This window comes from Protomyctophum bolini (genome assembly GCF_963924005.1).
Source record: "Protomyctophum bolini genome assembly, chromosome: 7".
Lineage (NCBI taxonomy): Eukaryota > Metazoa > Chordata > Actinopteri > Myctophiformes > Myctophidae > Protomyctophum > Protomyctophum bolini.
In genome coordinates this window covers 27,695,307-27,712,492 of record NC_137868.1, presented here as the reverse complement: position 1 = coordinate 27,712,492, position 17,186 = coordinate 27,695,307, and the positions used below count along the sequence as shown (strand labels likewise).

The following is a 17,186-nucleotide window of genomic DNA, read 5'->3' as shown; positions in this document are numbered from 1 at the left end:
TTTGTAATTCTACTTTACTACGCTCTACAAAACATTACAGCACCCATGCTGTAGCGTAAAAGGCTGGACAAAAGGATACAATCAAGAAATCATACTTTACAACAGTAAAGTTATTACTGTCATGTTGCTAGAGCATCTTTCTCAAAAATCCAGCGTGTTATTGTTTTATTTTTCTTGTACATAAATGTACACTCATTGGTGTGCAGTCTGTGCACATTATACGCACATGCATGCACACACCTTGATCTCCTTCTCCTCGATCTTCCCATTCTTCCTTTTCATCTCTCTGAGTCGCTGGATAATAAAATATGTTCTTTCAGGAGACACGTCATGGTTGATATATTATCATGGATAATATACTGTATGTTCTTTCAGAAGACACGTCATGGTTGATATATTATCATGGATAATATATGTTCTTTCAGGAGACACGTCATGGTTGATATATTATCATGGATAATATACTGTATGTTCTTTCAGAAGACACGTCATGGTTGATATATTATCATGGATAATATATGTTCTTTCAGGAGACACGTCATGGTTGATATATTATCATGGATAATATACTGTATGTTCTTTCAGGAGACACGTCATGGTTGATATATTATCATGGATAATATACTGTATGTTCTTTCAGGAGACACGTCATGGTTGATATATTATCATGGATAATATACTGTATGTTCTTTCAGGAGACACGTCATGGTTGATATATTATCATGGATAATATACTGTATGTTCTTTCAGGAGACACGTCATGGTTGATATATTATCATGGATAATGTATGTTCTTTCAGGAGACACGTCATGGTTGATATATTATCATGGATAATGTATGTTCTTTCAGGAGACACGTCATGGTTGATATATTATCATGGATAATATACTGTATGTTCTTTCAGGAGACACGTCATGGTTGATATATTATCATGGATACTGTATGTTCTTTCAGGAGACACGTCATGGTTGCAGGATGAATGCGAGGAGATGAAGACACATGAATGTCCTGCTAGGTATGTACTGTATGCAGATGAGGAAAATAATGGAGATTACAGAATATTTTGTTTTCAGCACTTTTAACACTTTTTAATGGAAATTCTTGAAATGACTTTGTCTTATAAAGCACTGTTTCCCTAGCAGTGGGTCAAGACCCATTTGTGGGTTGTTTTGTTTGCTAAGATTTGTCATTTATTATTATTATTATTATTATTATTAAATATGTTCTAAAGATTGCCTCAGCAGATCTGCTATTTTCACTAGTTTGGGTCCTGGACAAACATCAGATTTCTTTTTTGGGTCTTGAGCTACAAAGTTTGGGAACTACTGTTGTAAAGTATTATTAATTTCCTTGTGATGTGTGTGGTTATAGGTTTGTGCGTCCCCCCCTCATCATGCTGTCTGTAGATGGATTCAGAGCGTCTTACATGAAGAGAGGCACCGCCATCATCCCCAACATCGAGAAACTCAGTATGGCCTTGATGAGTTGGATGGATGGGTGAATGAATGAATCGTGGATGGATGGATGGATGGATGGATGGATGAATAATAATTAATAATATTAATAATAATATTAATACTAGTTATAATAATAGTTTTTATAATAATATCAACAAAGATGAAGGGGTGGTTTAGCTGTAACCGTCTTCAATGACAGTGTCTCTAAATATCATCATTATGATATTTTGCTGTCTGTGTGTGTGCATAGAGACAGTAGATAGAGACAGTAGATAGATGGAAGGCTTTTGGTTTATGAATGGTCTCTTACTGATCAAGGTGTTCTTTTTGTCTGTATGTCTCCTCAGGAACATGTGGTACCCATGCTCCATACATGAGACCTGTTTACCCCTCCAAAACCTTCCCCAACCTCTACTCTCTGGCCACAGTATGGGACAGTATTCTTCTCTTTCAGTTGCCCATGATTTGCAGAGGCTGTTGTATAGCATCATTGCATGACGGCTCAGCTTCGCATTGTGCCTAAAACGCCCATAGCTGTAATATAATATGACATGTGTAAGCCTTGAGTGCCGTACACAATTAGCAGCAACTCCAGATTCATTCTGGATGGCTTATTCTAATTCTAATTATTCAGCTGTGCTGCTCATCCCACAAATGCATGTTCCTTACAAATTGGGCACACTTTAAAAGGTAAATAAACAGGCTTTCCAACAGTATATTATAACAACAGCAAATTTCAGAACATTGCAATGTTATGGTAATTGCCTCAGATGATCACAATATTTATCTCTTATCCTTTTGTAGGCAATGATACAAATCTCTTACATGTGTGTTGGGCTATTTACTGATTTCTTACAGTGAAAACAGGTTGCTTACAGTACTATTGCTCTTCACATGGGATTGCACATGTAATTTTAGTTTGAATGTCTGTCAGGGTCTCTACCCAGAGTCGCATGGTATCGTCGGCAACACCATGCATGACCCTGTGTTTAATGCGACCTTCAGCCTGAGAAGCAGGGAGAAACTTAAGCACCGATGGTGGGGAGGACAACCTGTGAGTACTTGATCTTCTCTTCTCTTCTCTTCTCTTCTCTTCTCTTCTCTTCTCTTCTCTTCTCTTCTCTTCTCTTCTCTTCTCTTCTCTTCTCTTCTCTTCTCTTCTCTTCTCTTCTCATTTCTGACTGGCACAGTGGCACACCAAATCTTTCCTTTCAGTTTCATCACAAGATGGAGGACATTTTGACAAGTTGACATGGGATAAGTGAATGTTTTTCTTTGTTCCCATTGCCAGATCTGGATCACATCAGTCAAACAAGGAGTGAAAGCTGCCACTTTCTTCTGGCCTGTGTAAGTCTGTCTGTCTCGGATGTCTAAACAGGGTATTGTGGTGTTGTTGGCCAGCGAGATATTTCTCGCTGTAAACAGTAGATTCTAATCATTAGCGGATAATTCTCAGGAAAAGACATTATCCAGTAAAATATGACTATAAAATATGTATTTTTGTACAATCCCTATTATCGCAGTTGTAGTTGTGAGTAAAAGGACACACACACACACACACACACACACACACACACACACACACACACACACACACACACACACACACACACACACACACACACACACACACACAATACACAGTAGATTGTTCCCCTACTGTGCCTCCCTCCCCGTATTATTCTGTCAGCAAATCTGAGTGCCAAAACTATTCTGCAAGTCAGGAATGTCAAGGCTCTGTAGCAAAATAATGTTCATACTGTACAGTACTTCTCTCTGGACTTCTCTGTGAATGAAATTCTTTGGTTTCCTGCTAAATCCTTTGATTTACACAGTCGGCAATTAAATAATCCATAAAATCTGGCAGATCTTTACTTTGTAAATACCTTTTTATGATAATTTGTGTTTATCAATGCAGAGAATGGGATAGTTTTGCACAAAAGTACCGAAAATAGACAATCAACAAGCTCACAACACATGTCGATGCATTGCCTTTTAATGATATGTGGTTCAGACTGTAGCTTCAGACTGTAGCTTGTTTCAGTTGGTGGTGAACTTCTCTAGTCTAGAACATGTCTGATCATGTTTCTGTCACTCCGTCAGGCCAGTGTGGTCTGCAACAGTTCCGTATCTATAGCATTTAGAACACAAAGGAGCCCACATTTATCAACACAGAGAGGGCTTTGATAGAGCGAGAGGCAGATCTCAGGAGAGGCATGCTGCAAGGCTGTTTTTACAGCAATTTGTGCAAATGGGCCTGTTTACGCTACGCAGGGCTTCACTATGAACCAGGGTCGCAGATGTGCCACTCTTTCAAACCACAGGGGCTAAAGTGCGATTTCGAGTGCTTTTGCTTGGCACTAGCAGAGGTGCATGTGAGAGAAAAACTAAGAGAAACAAAGGTATGGAAATGAAGTGAGCATGAGAGAGAGTGACAACAGGAATGACAGAGGAGCGTGTGTGCGTATGTGCGTGCATGCATGCGTGTGTGTGTGTGTGTGTGTGTGTGTGTGTGTGTGTGTGTGTGTGTGTGTGTGTGGAATGGACCTTTACAGGTTCATTTTTACAGTCCCAGAGTTAAATTAACACTGAGGGTTTTTAGGTGTGTTGAGTACGGTGGAAAGAGTGAGAGAGAGGCCCCCTGTCGAGTTTCAAAGTAGTGTAACCATACCCCCTTGTTCCTCCATCCTGCCCCCCGCTGCCCCACACCTCAAGCCCCAGTCGGGGTCTTTGAGCCTGGGCTTGATGGTTGACAGCTGTGGAGTGTAAGGTGGGAGCTTGCTTGGTGGCCTCGTCACTGCACAGGCAGTACAGTATGTGGGCCGTCCGTAATGTCCAGACACTTTCTCACCCAGTGGGAGTGCTTTAAAACACAGTTTGTCAGCATGGGGTCCAGGGAACCCCAGGGGTCCTTGAGTTTGATTGATTGATTGAATACTTTATTTAAACGTTTGAAAACAGTGCAGAAATACAACAAAAGCTATGCTAAAAGGGTAACAGTAAGTGATTTATAGTTATGATCCAAATGGACCCCGAGTCTGTCACGCCAAGATAAATTTGCATTGTATATTGTTTATTCTCTGATGAATTGCATTGTATATTGTATATTCTCTGATAAATTATATTGTATCTTTTTGGGGTCAAATGGAGATCCATGGCCTAATATCTGGGGGCTTTAAAACATGTTTCATCCTAGATATCTCTATTTCTTGCGGCAGCTTAAGAAGTTTAAAGTCAGCCAAGCAGCCATGACTCACTTCTACAGGGCCACTATTGAAAGTGTTCTAACCTTCTCCATGCTTGTCTGGTTTGGTCACACAACCTCTCAAGACAAATCAAAGCTGGAAAGAGTAGTACGTTGCGCATCAAAAAACATAGGATGTAGCCTCCCTACACTTTCCTCACTCTATTCCACCACAATAATTAGGAAGGCAAATAAAATCATTGCAGACAACTCCCATCCTGCACATCACCTCTTCAATCTCCTCCCATCAGGCAGGAGATATAGAAGTATCCAGAGCTCAACATGTCGCTTCAGAAATAGCACTTACCCCGTAGCCATTAGACATCTGAACTCTAATAGCAATCTGCCTATGCTGCTGGTTTTTGTATTGTCCTTCTTGTTTGTGTGTATCTATGGTTGTCTGTATATGTTGAGTATGAACCAAGACAAATTCCTATCAACTTGTTGACATGGCAAATAAATTATTGAATTGAATTGAGATATTCAAACCCTCAGTGTTCAATGTATACATTCAGCATTTCCCCCAAAATGACTCAAGGGCACAATGGAGTCTATTTGCCAGTTTTGGGTCTCAAATTCATTGTCATTCGTTCATTTGTGAGTTTCTGCAATGTTTGAAGCATTATCAATACACATGAATGAAGTCATCCATCGTGTGTGTAACACTGTGTGTGTGTGTGTGTGTGTGTGTGTGTGTGTGTGTGTGTGTGTGTGTGTGTGTGTGTGTGTGTGTGTGTGTGTGTGTGTGTGTGTGTGCGTGCGTGCGTGCGTGCGTGCACATGCGTGTGGGTTCTAGTGCCATCCCTTTGCAGAGGAGGATACTGACCATGTTGCAGTGGCTTCACCTTCCTGATGGAAAGCAGTGAGTTTATGTTCTTTAATTCATTCATTCACTCACTCACTCACTCACCCCTATATTCATTCACTCAGTCACTCAGTCACCCACTCACCCCTATATTCATTCACTCACTCACTCGCTCGTGAAACTACTGTGAAACGGTGACTCTTTCCATTTCAGGCCTTATATCTATGCCATGCACAATGAGCAGCCGGACACATACGGACACAAATTGGGGCCCATGAGTCAGGAGGTGAGTATAGTGTGTTTGTGTGTTTTGTTAAAGCACACTGTACATTAACCAGATCAACAACGTACATGAGGAGCCCTGGCCTAAACCAATGAATCACTACCATAAACACCATGCATGTTTTTTGGCTTGTATTGCAGTAAAAATATAATTAAATAAATAAAGTACATCATATTCATAATGACCCTTTTTTTTATTCTGCCGTAACATGACTCATTGATTACTCAATCAGAACAACTCTCGTATTGATAACAGTGGTTTTATTGATGGTTATAACATGGCAGTAGGCTTGATGTTGGTTGGTGGACTAGATCTGTTTTCATGGTTTACTGCTGTATGTGTGTGGGGAGATGTAACATAATGGAACAAGTAAAAACGGATCCAAAACGTTGTGTTTCAGATGAACAACCCTCTAAGGATGCTTGATAGGATTGTTGGCCAACTGATGGATGGCCTCAAACAGATGAATCTGCACCGATGCGTCAACATCATCATGGTGGGCGACCATGGTATTGACACACACACACACACACACACACACACACACACACGCACAACTTGACTCAACTCAACTTTATTGTCATATCAGAAGTTTGCACCAGGTATCGAGCAGTGGGTGGAATTATCTAATCAAATTAAACAGGCTATTAAAGGTGATATACATGACGGTATGCACACACTCACCCACTCACCTTCCTTCATATCTGTAGGTATGGAGGAGATCAGCAATGAAAGGACAGAGTTCCTCAGTAACTACATGTCCAACATTGATGACATCATCCTCATCCCTGGGCCTCTAGGCAGAATACGCTCCAGATATCACAACAACCCTAAATGTAAGACTGGTGGAGTGAAGGAAATCACAGCATTTAAGACTTGAACAATTTAATTGTTTGAATAATTATTTGCGCTACCACTCTCCACCTATGACTGGAACATGTCTGAAAAGAGACATGAGAATATGCCTATTGGTTCTGCAGATTTCATTGCATGATTGATGAAAAATAAATATCCGATATGGAACATCCACAATAGAACTGAAATGTTGTTTTAAATGCACCAATGTTTTGCTAAAACACTTTTCAATGGCCTGGACATATCTTTTTTTATTTTTGCAGATGACCCAAAAGCTGTTGTTGGAAATCTAACAGTAAGTATTTGTGTGTGTGTGTGTGTGTGTGTGTGTGTGTGTGTGTGTGTGTGTGTGTGTGTGTGTGTGTGTGTGTGTGTGTGTGTGTGTGTGTGTGTGTGTGTGTGTGTGTGTGTGTGTGTGTGTGTGTGTTTGTGCGCGTGCGCGTGCGTGCGTGCGTGCGTGCCCCCCTGCAAAGTAATATAGTTGTGTAATACAGTATGTCTAATTGTGAATTTTCGTAATGTTTATTCGAGTATGCAAGGACCTTTACTTTGTTATGATGACAGGTTGTTTTTTAATTGACAGTGTAGGAGACCAGAGCAGCATTTTAAACCATACCTGAAGCAACACCTACCAAAGAGACTGCATTATGCCAACAACCCACGCATTGAAGACATTCACCTGTTGGTTGAAAGGAAGTGGCAAGTTGCCAGGTACAGTGACATCATCCAAACAGGAAGTGCAAAGGTGCAGTTTGGTCTTTTTCAGTTTGACATTTTATCAGGATATAAATCGTATATCGTTTTATCTGTATTTAGTTTTTTAACACATCAGGCATTTCATCAATCTGGGTAGTGTTAAAAACACAGTTACTACATACGTAGTTAGGCTACAGTCCTATCTCTCTTCAGATATTTGAATGGAGAGTGAATTGTACATCTGTACGTGTGTGTGTGTGTGTGTGTGTGTGTGTGTGTGTGTGTGTGTGTGTGAGTGTGTGTGTGTGTGCGAGCGAGCGAGATGCTGGGTGTTTTATATTGCAAAAATGCATCCACGTGTGAGTTCATTGATATAAAGAGCAAGTTCTTTTACTAAATGAAAGAAATCTTTGTGGTTTCACTGTAAGTGAAATACAGATAGGCTAGTCGATGCTGCTATGAGCTGAATGTTAAGAGGATACACACACACACACACACACACACACACACACACACACACACACACTGACTCACACAGACATGAACGTCTACGTAAATCCCAAACCAACTAAATATTCACAGTAAATGGGAAACTTGTCCTGTCCTCTACGCTCCCTCGTCAGCTAGTGATTTACATAGTCTACATGCTTGTGGCTTTACCCCCTGGGCACTCACACACACACACACACACACACACACAGACACACACACACTCACCTTCACACCCACTCACCTTCACACCCACCCACCCACCCACTTGTGCATGTCCGCGGGTGCATGCACGCACACACACACACACACACACACACACACACACACACACACACACACACACACACACACACACACACACACACACACACACACACACACACACACATACACACGCATGGAGACACACGCACACACTAAACGTGCATCACTGGATGTAGTGTTTTAATGGACACTTAATAAAATCTGCTTTTCAATTAGAGAACTGTGGCGAGAGTTGTGTGAAGGCATGGTTGTTTTGGCCTGAGGGCTGAAGGACGTGAATTCCTGCAAAATACCAGAGATTAACAGCATTACATACCAAACCTTTAAAATGATTCCATACCTTCCATGCCATACAGTACATCCTTCCATACCATAACTACAAGTGTATTTTCATGGTGTGGCTCTGCAAGGCGCTGGACCCCTCAGTGCCACAGAAGTACCTCCATATAAATTGGTCCGTGACCCACAAATGGGTCCCAAGCCACTGTTTGGGAAACAGTGCTATAGATATGTCGTAAACGACATCAAATGCAAGATCCACATTGGAGCCACGCTGTTCTCTAACTATTTAAGCTCAATACAATAATTTTACATCTTCAAGTGTCAAGATGTTGGAATGCCTTAGGCTTACTGACACCGGTTTAAATGTGATAATGAAACTAGTGTAGATTTGCTCACAGATACTCAATGTTAAGAATTTTATAGGAGGTCAATTGTTGTCGCTTCTGTTGTACAGAAAGGTTCCTGAAGGGAAGAGGATGTGTCGATCTGGTGACCATGGTTACGACAATAAGATTAGCAGCATGCAGGTACTTCCAAATCATTTTTGCTTCTGAGACACTTGTTGGCTAAAGCATAAATTAGGCTTTACATTTTTTAATGCAACAGAGTAGATGTAACAAATATACGGTTAAAGTGATTGATCCTGTGTTTTAATGAGGTAAATACAGTAGACGTCCATAATATTGTACTCCATACCTATGTCTCGTTCAAAACGCTTATGGAATAAGTATGCAAAAGGTTACAAAATGATACAATGGCCTGAGTTCTATTAAACTGGAGGTTTGTTCTTACCAGTACTTACTGTATAACAAAGCTATTCCTGCAGTTTCCCAGCACAGATTCATTACTCCACTGTGGCAATACATCAGTGAACACATTAGCCATCTTTTATTTTCAGACTATTTTCTTAGGATATGGACCTTCATTTAAGTTCAAGACAAAAGTTCCTGCCTTTGAAAACGTTGAGCTTTACAACGTTATGTGTGGTAAGATATGTTTCCTCATGTATGAGTTAAATTATTAATCTGAAGGTTACTGACTGTGTTAGCTTTTAACTTAAATACGTCTGTGTGAATTAAACCAAACCCACAGTACAGTAAGTACCATTATAATTTGAGCTATGTATCTCTTTTACACTGTTTGAGTAATTTATATGATTGACATGAATGTATTTCACTTCATCTAAGATCTGCTGGGTCTGAAGCCAGCTCCCAACAACGGAACCCACGGCAGTCTGAACCACCTACTAAGAATCCCAACCTACAGACCCACCATGCCAGAAGAGGTTTCTAGGCCCATGCCCTCTGGTGCCTCTCCCCTGGGAACAGATGACCTGGGCTGCACCTGTGATGACAAGGTCAGCCCTGATGATGACTTGATGGCAGACCTGGGCACATTTTCCTATAAACAGCTGATAATGATACATGGACAAAAGTTTAGGCAATGCAGAGTGGCAGCACTCTGATTGATAATAGCATAAGCATAGTGTGGCACATTTTACAATAATGTCACTATTTGTTAACTAATACACTTTATAATGAGTTACCTATTAAATTATTCCAATATGAACTGGCTTTAACTAAGGTAGTTGTTAACATGAATTAATGACGCATTTATTTATTATTTACACAAAAGTAAATTAAAAGTACATAATGTATGTAATGAAACAGATGTATATGTCAGATATTATATTGCTAAGTTGGCATACATATACATGAATGAAGATCATGATCATACCTTAATTGTTTTACAATTTCCCCAAATTTATATTGGAACTGAGATCATCATTCTTGGATAACAATATTAATTGTTAAGAATTATTCCAAGACATTGCTAATTGCTATAGCTTATTCACATTTCACAAGCAACGTTTCGTTTAGTTTTTGTAGTGAAATACTGTAATCACTGGTAAAGGTTTTATACAAAAAATAATTTATACTGGATACTCAGTATACATGGTTTAGTTTAGTTTTAGTTTATTAGTTTCCTTTTTTTTTCTCCATACAAAACATTCTTAGTTCATCAGTTTTTCTTTTTCTTATTCTGGAAAAAAACCAAGGTATAGACTGAAGCCTAGGCTTATTACGTCTTCCCTTTTGTCCGTTAACTTAAAATAATAACATAATAACATGCACAACATACAGTATGCACACACATACCTAGAAGATATAATTTCATTCCGTGATCATTCGAGAAGTAAATTTACGCACTTGAATACCAGTGGTTACTGACTGTGCTGAAACGCATGGGGAAGAAATATGGGAATGTCCCACCAAAGCAGAAAAGTATTTTGCATGGGAAGTTAAATCAATGCTTCTCATGCAGTTTAAATATTTTAAACTGTTTTCAGATGTTTTTGTCTCGCAAGGTTTGCTCAGTAAGAAAGGGAAAGAAATAAATCCAAGGGCTGACTAGAGATCCGCTTTTCAAACATTCAGTTTAAAGCACACCAAAGCAAACAACCACAATGATAATTATCATTTATTTCTTATGCCACATAAATCATTTACAGAGCAGACCTGTAGATAAAAGATAAAATTATTTGCATGCAACCCACTATTAATCAAATCCGTGTGTGTGTGTGTGTGTGTGTGTGTGTCTGTGCGTGCGTGCGTGCATGCGTGCGTGTGTGCATGTCATTTTTGTTGTTTTACATTGAATGCATATAGGTGCCATTGACTGACTGGTGCTATGTTGCATTCTAACCAGTATCCCTAAACTGCTGCAATAACCCTATCTGTTTAATTTATAGTATATCCTTGCTTTCTGTGGCAGAGCTGGAATCATATCACTTTCAGTTAATTCCAGTCATAACTTAAGTAACACTTGCAGATGATTGGCTAATGACAAATCTTTCATCCTCAGTCGTACTTTTAAATTGATATGATATCATGCAGTTCTTGAATCACCTGAGTTGAAAGTGAACTGAGCCCAGCCCTGCATTGCAAAATCTGGAGTGTTTATTTAATTCTAAAAGTATAAAAATAAATTACCCTTGTGGGTCATTTCCTTTCCACTCTGAGTTAAATTAAACACTGAGGATTTTATTGTGTTCAGCTGAATGATTCACTTTACCTCTGCAGGGATACTGTGTGATTCCCATGTGGATCTCTGGCAAGAGATTGTTTCAATCTCCAATCTTTTTGCAGTTGCGTGTAAAAAGTAGGGGCCAGAGAGGTTTGAAAGTGACCCTTGTACGAGGCTATAACCTGGAGTCACTCTGGCTCTGTCTCTTACAGAACAAAGTGGAGGAGCTAAACCAGCGACTGAGGCAAGCTATTGATGGTCAGTTTGATCATGTTAAAGTGTGATGTTTTAAAATATTAACACAACAATAATTTGGGTATTATTTAATTGTAATATTATTATAAACCAGAGAATGAGGGGACATTTTTAACATATATTTAAAATAATTGCATTAAAAAACGAAAAATGTAAAACACATTAAACAGTCCCTTACTGAATTGTACTACACATCCTAACTCTTGAGGTTTAGTCCCCCATGGATGGTCAGTCAATATGGAAATAAAACTAATAATAAATATTGCCCATGGTATGACCTAAAACCATATAGACAGATTTCATTTGATCAGATTTCAAAACCATCTTGACTTCCGCCATGTCAAGAGAATGCAACATTTATATACATATGTGAGCACACTTTTCATACATTTTAAAATATTCTCACTTGAAAAAAAGAAAAAAAATCTAGGGTTTTTCTTTGCCAGAATGTTGCTGTATGTTATTTTAATAGGTTCGAAATTTGTCTTGTTACATTATGGTTCTCTTCTTCCATCCTTCCTATGGTCCGGCTTTCCCAGATAGCAGAAATCTGCCATATGGTCGACCTGCTGTTTTGTACCGTAGTAAATATTTCATCCTCCATCATGGTGACTACATCAGTGGCTACAGTGAATCTCTCTTCATGCCCCTTTGGACCTCATACACAGTCAGCAGACAGGTACGTTTTATCTCCTATGTTGTTCTAAGACAATTTCAACCATGGGCTGATGTTGCCTTTAAGGATGGTATAGATGAGCAATATGATATAAAACCAAAGCTATGCCTCAGGAATAGAAACTACAATGTGTGTGTGCGTGTGCGCACGCACTGGTGGTAACTGGTGGTAATGATCAGTACCTCAGGCTCATCGCACCTGACAAGGACCTCATGTAGGTTCAAACGTTGTGATCTGTCTGTCTGTAATAACTTTTTGGAGCTTAAGAAGACTGTAGATATTTCTCTCTATCGTTTAATGATCAGTAGGCTGCCTAAGTTCACGTTGATAAGGTCAAAAGTCAAGGTCATGGTTAACGTTATATAATCGAACAGAAAGATGCAGAACAAGAGATGTTTGCATGTTGCATTCATTTAGTTTGTGTTGTGCTGTGTGGTCCCCAGGTAGAAGTGTCACAGCTGCCTGAGGCCCTCTCTAACTGTGTGAGACCAGATCTTCGTGTACCTCCAGCCTTCAGCCAGTCCTGTACCAATTACAGAGCAGACAAACAAATCACCTATGCTTTCCTGTACCCGCCGCGTAAGTTTACTCTAGACCCACTGGTAAACTTTTCAGTGACAGTCCTTTCAAAGTTCACCTTTACTTCAAGTTACTGCAAGTCTACGGTAAGCATTATTTATCAGGCTTAATCCATTCACATGTCTGGGTCCCAAAAAGTAATTTTGTCTAGAGTCCAGTGGGTTCATGAGTGTGAATTTTATAGTTGCACTTTAGTCCTATTTTAGTTGTTTTATTTTCCATGTTGACAGAGTTGTCCTCAACCATGGATGGGAAATATGATGCTGTCCTTATCACAAACACAGTCCCCATGTATCCTGCATTCAAAAGTAAGTCTGTTTAATGGGGATGTCATTATTTGGTTGTTTCAATTATCCTCTTTGGGATTAGATATACTGTATGTGATTTGTACACTCCAACAAATCACACAAAAATGCCATACATTGTGGATGTTACTAGTTTTGCCATAAAGAGTTCTATTAGAATATCACTTTTCATATGCTTTGACAAATCTGCACAATAAGAATTTGTGTTTTATGATCCTATAATACTTGGAATATTGGGTCTCAGATATACACGTTGTCTCTTCTGCTCTTTTTGTCTGTGTTTTAGGGATATGGGGTTACTTACAGAGAGCTCTGGTGAAGAGGTTTGCCAGTGAGAGAAACGGAGTGAATATAATTATTGGTCCTATATTTGACTATGATTATGACGGCCTCAGGGACTCAACTGAGAAGATAAAACAGTAAGAATGAACCCTCATTTATTCTTTGTCATTTGGATGGTGTTGCTCGCCGCCCAAAAATAATAAAAATGGATTGCAAGTTTTGGTGAGACACTCACACGCACAAAAAAAGTATTAATTAGGCTTTAGTTTATGCATATCTACATACACATATCCTGTATATATTTTTTGTGCAAATGCATTATTCAATCTAAACTGAAATCACTGAAATTTTGTCCACATGGTAAAATATTTAATACCACATAGTAGCTTGAAAACAAGCAAATAACCCCACAGTATCATATTGTGTATAGAACATTGATCGCACCTAGTGGCATAAATTCCTGAGCAGAATCCCACAACATAGATAGATACAACATAGATGCATTGCCATGAGCAAGTGCAGGCTTTTAATATACACACCATACCGTACTTTTTCCCACACCGTTTTCATGATGTTCTCGATATTCATCCTACTTACCAATAAGTGGATATGCCTCACCTTTAGATGTTTCTTTACTTTAGGTATGCAAGTGGTACGATACCCATCCCCACCCATTACTTTGTGGTGTTGACCAGTTGCCTAGACTTCACCCAGCCTGCTGACTCCTGTACTGGTCCCCTGAGCAGCTCTGCCTTTATTCTACCACACAGGCCAGACAATGAGGAGACCTGCAACGTGAGTATGAGCTCAAATTGCTTACAGTACTCTATACCAGTGATACTCAACCTCAGGCCCGCGGGCCACATCAGGCCCGCGGGACCATTATGACTGGCCCACCAATGAAAATCTAAAAAAAATAAGAAAAAAAAATCTGGAAAATGAAATAAAAATAAATAAATCTGAATGAAGTTATCTTTAATTACATTATTATAAGTAATACTATTAGAGTTGTACTATTACTCGAACGAAAATAAAAGCTTGGGGGGGGGGAGATGCAATGCAAATGAAAGACATATACTGTGTATCCCTATTCCCTGACATAATTTTATAGCTAAACGGACAGAATTCTATTTTATTTGAATGATGAAACCCAGCTGCCATTAATAGTTGGAAATGGAAATGGAAATTGCGGAAATTGTAATTGCGGAAATTGTAATTGCGGAAATTGTGGAAATTGCGGAAATGGTAATTGCTATCTATTTTCATGTAGATTGTTTTATTTTACTCAGTCAGCCATATCACTACTCATTTTTTTTCATGAAAAAAGTCATAGCTGGGTAATCTATTTTCAGGCAAATTGTGTTTATTGTATTTTATTTTACTCAGCCATAACAATTTATTTTCTGTTAACCAACTTGCTGGCTGGCAGGCAGGCAGACAGCTACTCATAGACAGGCAGACAGACAGACAGCTACTCATGGAGAATTGGACAGGCAGGCAGTCAGACAGCTACTCATAGACAGGCAGACAGACAGCTACTCATGGAGAATTGGACAGGCAGGCAGACAGCTACTCATGGACAATTGGACAGGCAGGAAGGCAGACAGCTACTCATGGACAATTGGACAGGCAGGAAGGCAGACAGCTACTCATAGACAGACAGACAGCTACTCATAGACAATTGGGCAGGCAGGCAGACAGCTACTCATAGACAGACAGACAGCTACTCATGGACAATTAGGCAGGCAGGCAGACAGCTACTCATAGACAGGCAGACAGACAGCTACTCATGGACAATTAGGCAGGCAGGCAGACAGCTACTCAGACAGGCAGACAGACAGCTACTCATGGACAATTGGACAGGCAGGCAGGCAGACAGACAGCTACTCATAGACAGGCAGGCAGACAGCTACTCATAGACAGGCAGACAGTAAGACAGCTACTCATTGACAGACAGACAAATAACTACTCATGGACAGACAGACAGGCAGGCAGGCAAAGAGCTACTCATGTTATGTTATTATGTTATTATAACAGCTACTCCTGTTATGTGCAATAATTTGTGCAGTTATGGAAACAGCTCTTTGTGTTTATGCAAGAAAATGTAACACATTTATTTATTTACATATTGTGTGCATGCACATTGTACTTTGATACATTTTGCGAAAATAAAGCAATTGAAAGAGAGAAGTTATCAAGTATCATTAATGTCGTAATTTTATCTACTGGCCCCTGGCCCCTTGCCATTTTTGTAATGTGGCCCACAGGTAAATCTATTTGAGTATCCCTGCTCTATACTGTAGGTGCGACAGTGGCTCAGGGTAGAGTGGCCAGTAGAGCGGCCGGATGGGAACCGCAAGGTTCCAAGTTCGATCCTTAGAGTTAGTGTCAACGTGTCCTAAAGTAATAAATGCAACTTTACTTTCAACTTTACCTTGTAGAGTTCTGAGGAAGAATCCCGCTGGGTGGAGGATCTGATGAAGATGCATACAGCTCGGGTCCGAGACGTGGAGATTCTGACAGGCCTGGATTTCTACCGCAGAACCACACGGAGCTACCCTGAGATCCTCTCCCTCAAGACCTACATGCACACCTACGAGAGTGAAATCTGACAAACTCCAATGCAACGTTTTTTGGTCAAAGCAGACAGATATAGATGTGAATACCCACTGCATGTTACTGTCCCTCTATGGTTTGGAGGAACAGTAAACAATCTACAGTATTTTATGTTACAATGCAATTCACATCGTCCTACTCAGTACAGATCCTTTTTATTTTTCCATGGTGAATGTGTGGTACATGAAAGTTATTAGAGAATCTGTCTACCTTTTTTCCCTTTTCCCTTGATTTTATTTTTGTGGATCTGTGGAGATTGGATGGAAAATGCACAAATTATTGCCATGAATGAAGGGAGAATATACAACAGCACTGAGCAGACTGGAACATTCAACGCTACTAAATATGTGGTACAGTCCAGTGTAGGTTTTGTTCCTGTTTGTAATTGTCCAAGTCAGTGTATTTCAAATATCCACTGAAGTAAAAAAAACATTATTACTTGATTATAGCAGAAGATACTTAAAAGATTTATGCTGAAACTAATGATTCAAGTGTAAAACAAGATTAGTGCTTCTTTGGGTTCATTTTGAATATAACATGACCTGTTCCTTAAGTGTATAAGAAGTTTAATTAAGCACTCATGTCACATCTCAAAAGGCAAATTCCACTCATCACCTCATTCAAATTTGTATTACATCTAGCCTATATCGTAAAATTGTGGAGGGGTCACACCCTGCATTTCCAAAACAGTGTATTTGATATTTATTAATACTACAAATATGTAATGTATACTGAGAATTATTCCTCCCCACTATTTCACACAATTACAATACTGTACTGTAGCAGTTGACATACTCACTGTCTGAAGATGTGTGGTGAACTCACCTCAGTCTCTCACCATAACCAATATAACTTCTAAGATCAACAATGTGGTTAAAATCATGCTTTACAAAGACATGTCCTGTGATGCACTATAAACTAGTCGGGTCCACCGATCAGTTGAGGTCAAGGAATGATGAGCAATGATGACCAATCTTGCTGACTGATGTGTTCATGGATATCTGAAGACTGATTACTACGTCCCAGCTGGATGACTGAGTAGGCTACCCCACTATTGGTGAATTACA

General features: G+C 39.6%; 1 protein-coding gene across 3 annotated transcripts in view; it reads left to right on the top strand.

Moving 5' to 3' along the window:
• enpp2 (ectonucleotide pyrophosphatase/phosphodiesterase 2) overlaps nt 1-17,186 on the top strand; it is a 28,179-nt gene extending 10,993 nt beyond the window's left edge. Inside the window, exons 5-25 of one of the 3 annotated variants that reach the window (XM_080769219.1) lie at nt 956-1,016; nt 1,373-1,470; nt 1,806-1,885; nt 2,393-2,512; nt 2,750-2,805; nt 5,499-5,564; nt 5,721-5,793; nt 6,191-6,299; nt 6,501-6,626; nt 6,909-6,940; nt 7,229-7,356; nt 8,834-8,906; nt 9,278-9,365; nt 9,567-9,736; nt 11,619-11,664; nt 12,201-12,340; nt 12,781-12,916; nt 13,147-13,224; nt 13,508-13,640; nt 14,145-14,298; nt 15,945-17,186. In XM_080769219.1, the coding sequence (XP_080625345.1) occupies nt 956-1,016; nt 1,373-1,470; nt 1,806-1,885; nt 2,393-2,512; nt 2,750-2,805; nt 5,499-5,564; nt 5,721-5,793; nt 6,191-6,299; nt 6,501-6,626; nt 6,909-6,940; nt 7,229-7,356; nt 8,834-8,906; nt 9,278-9,365; nt 9,567-9,736; nt 11,619-11,664; nt 12,201-12,340; nt 12,781-12,916; nt 13,147-13,224; nt 13,508-13,640; nt 14,145-14,298; nt 15,945-16,115 (2,138 nt within the window). In that variant the 3' untranslated portion in view covers nt 16,116-17,186. Of the gene's footprint in view, nt 1-955; nt 1,017-1,372; nt 1,471-1,805; nt 1,886-2,392; nt 2,513-2,749; nt 2,806-5,498; nt 5,565-5,720; nt 5,794-6,190; nt 6,300-6,500; nt 6,627-6,908; nt 6,941-7,228; nt 7,357-8,833; nt 8,907-9,277; nt 9,366-9,566; nt 9,737-11,528; nt 11,665-12,200; nt 12,341-12,780; nt 12,917-13,146; nt 13,225-13,507; nt 13,641-14,144; nt 14,299-15,944 lie in introns of all 3 variants that reach the window. The other 2 variants (XM_080769218.1, XM_080769217.1) reach the window with 2 other exon arrangements.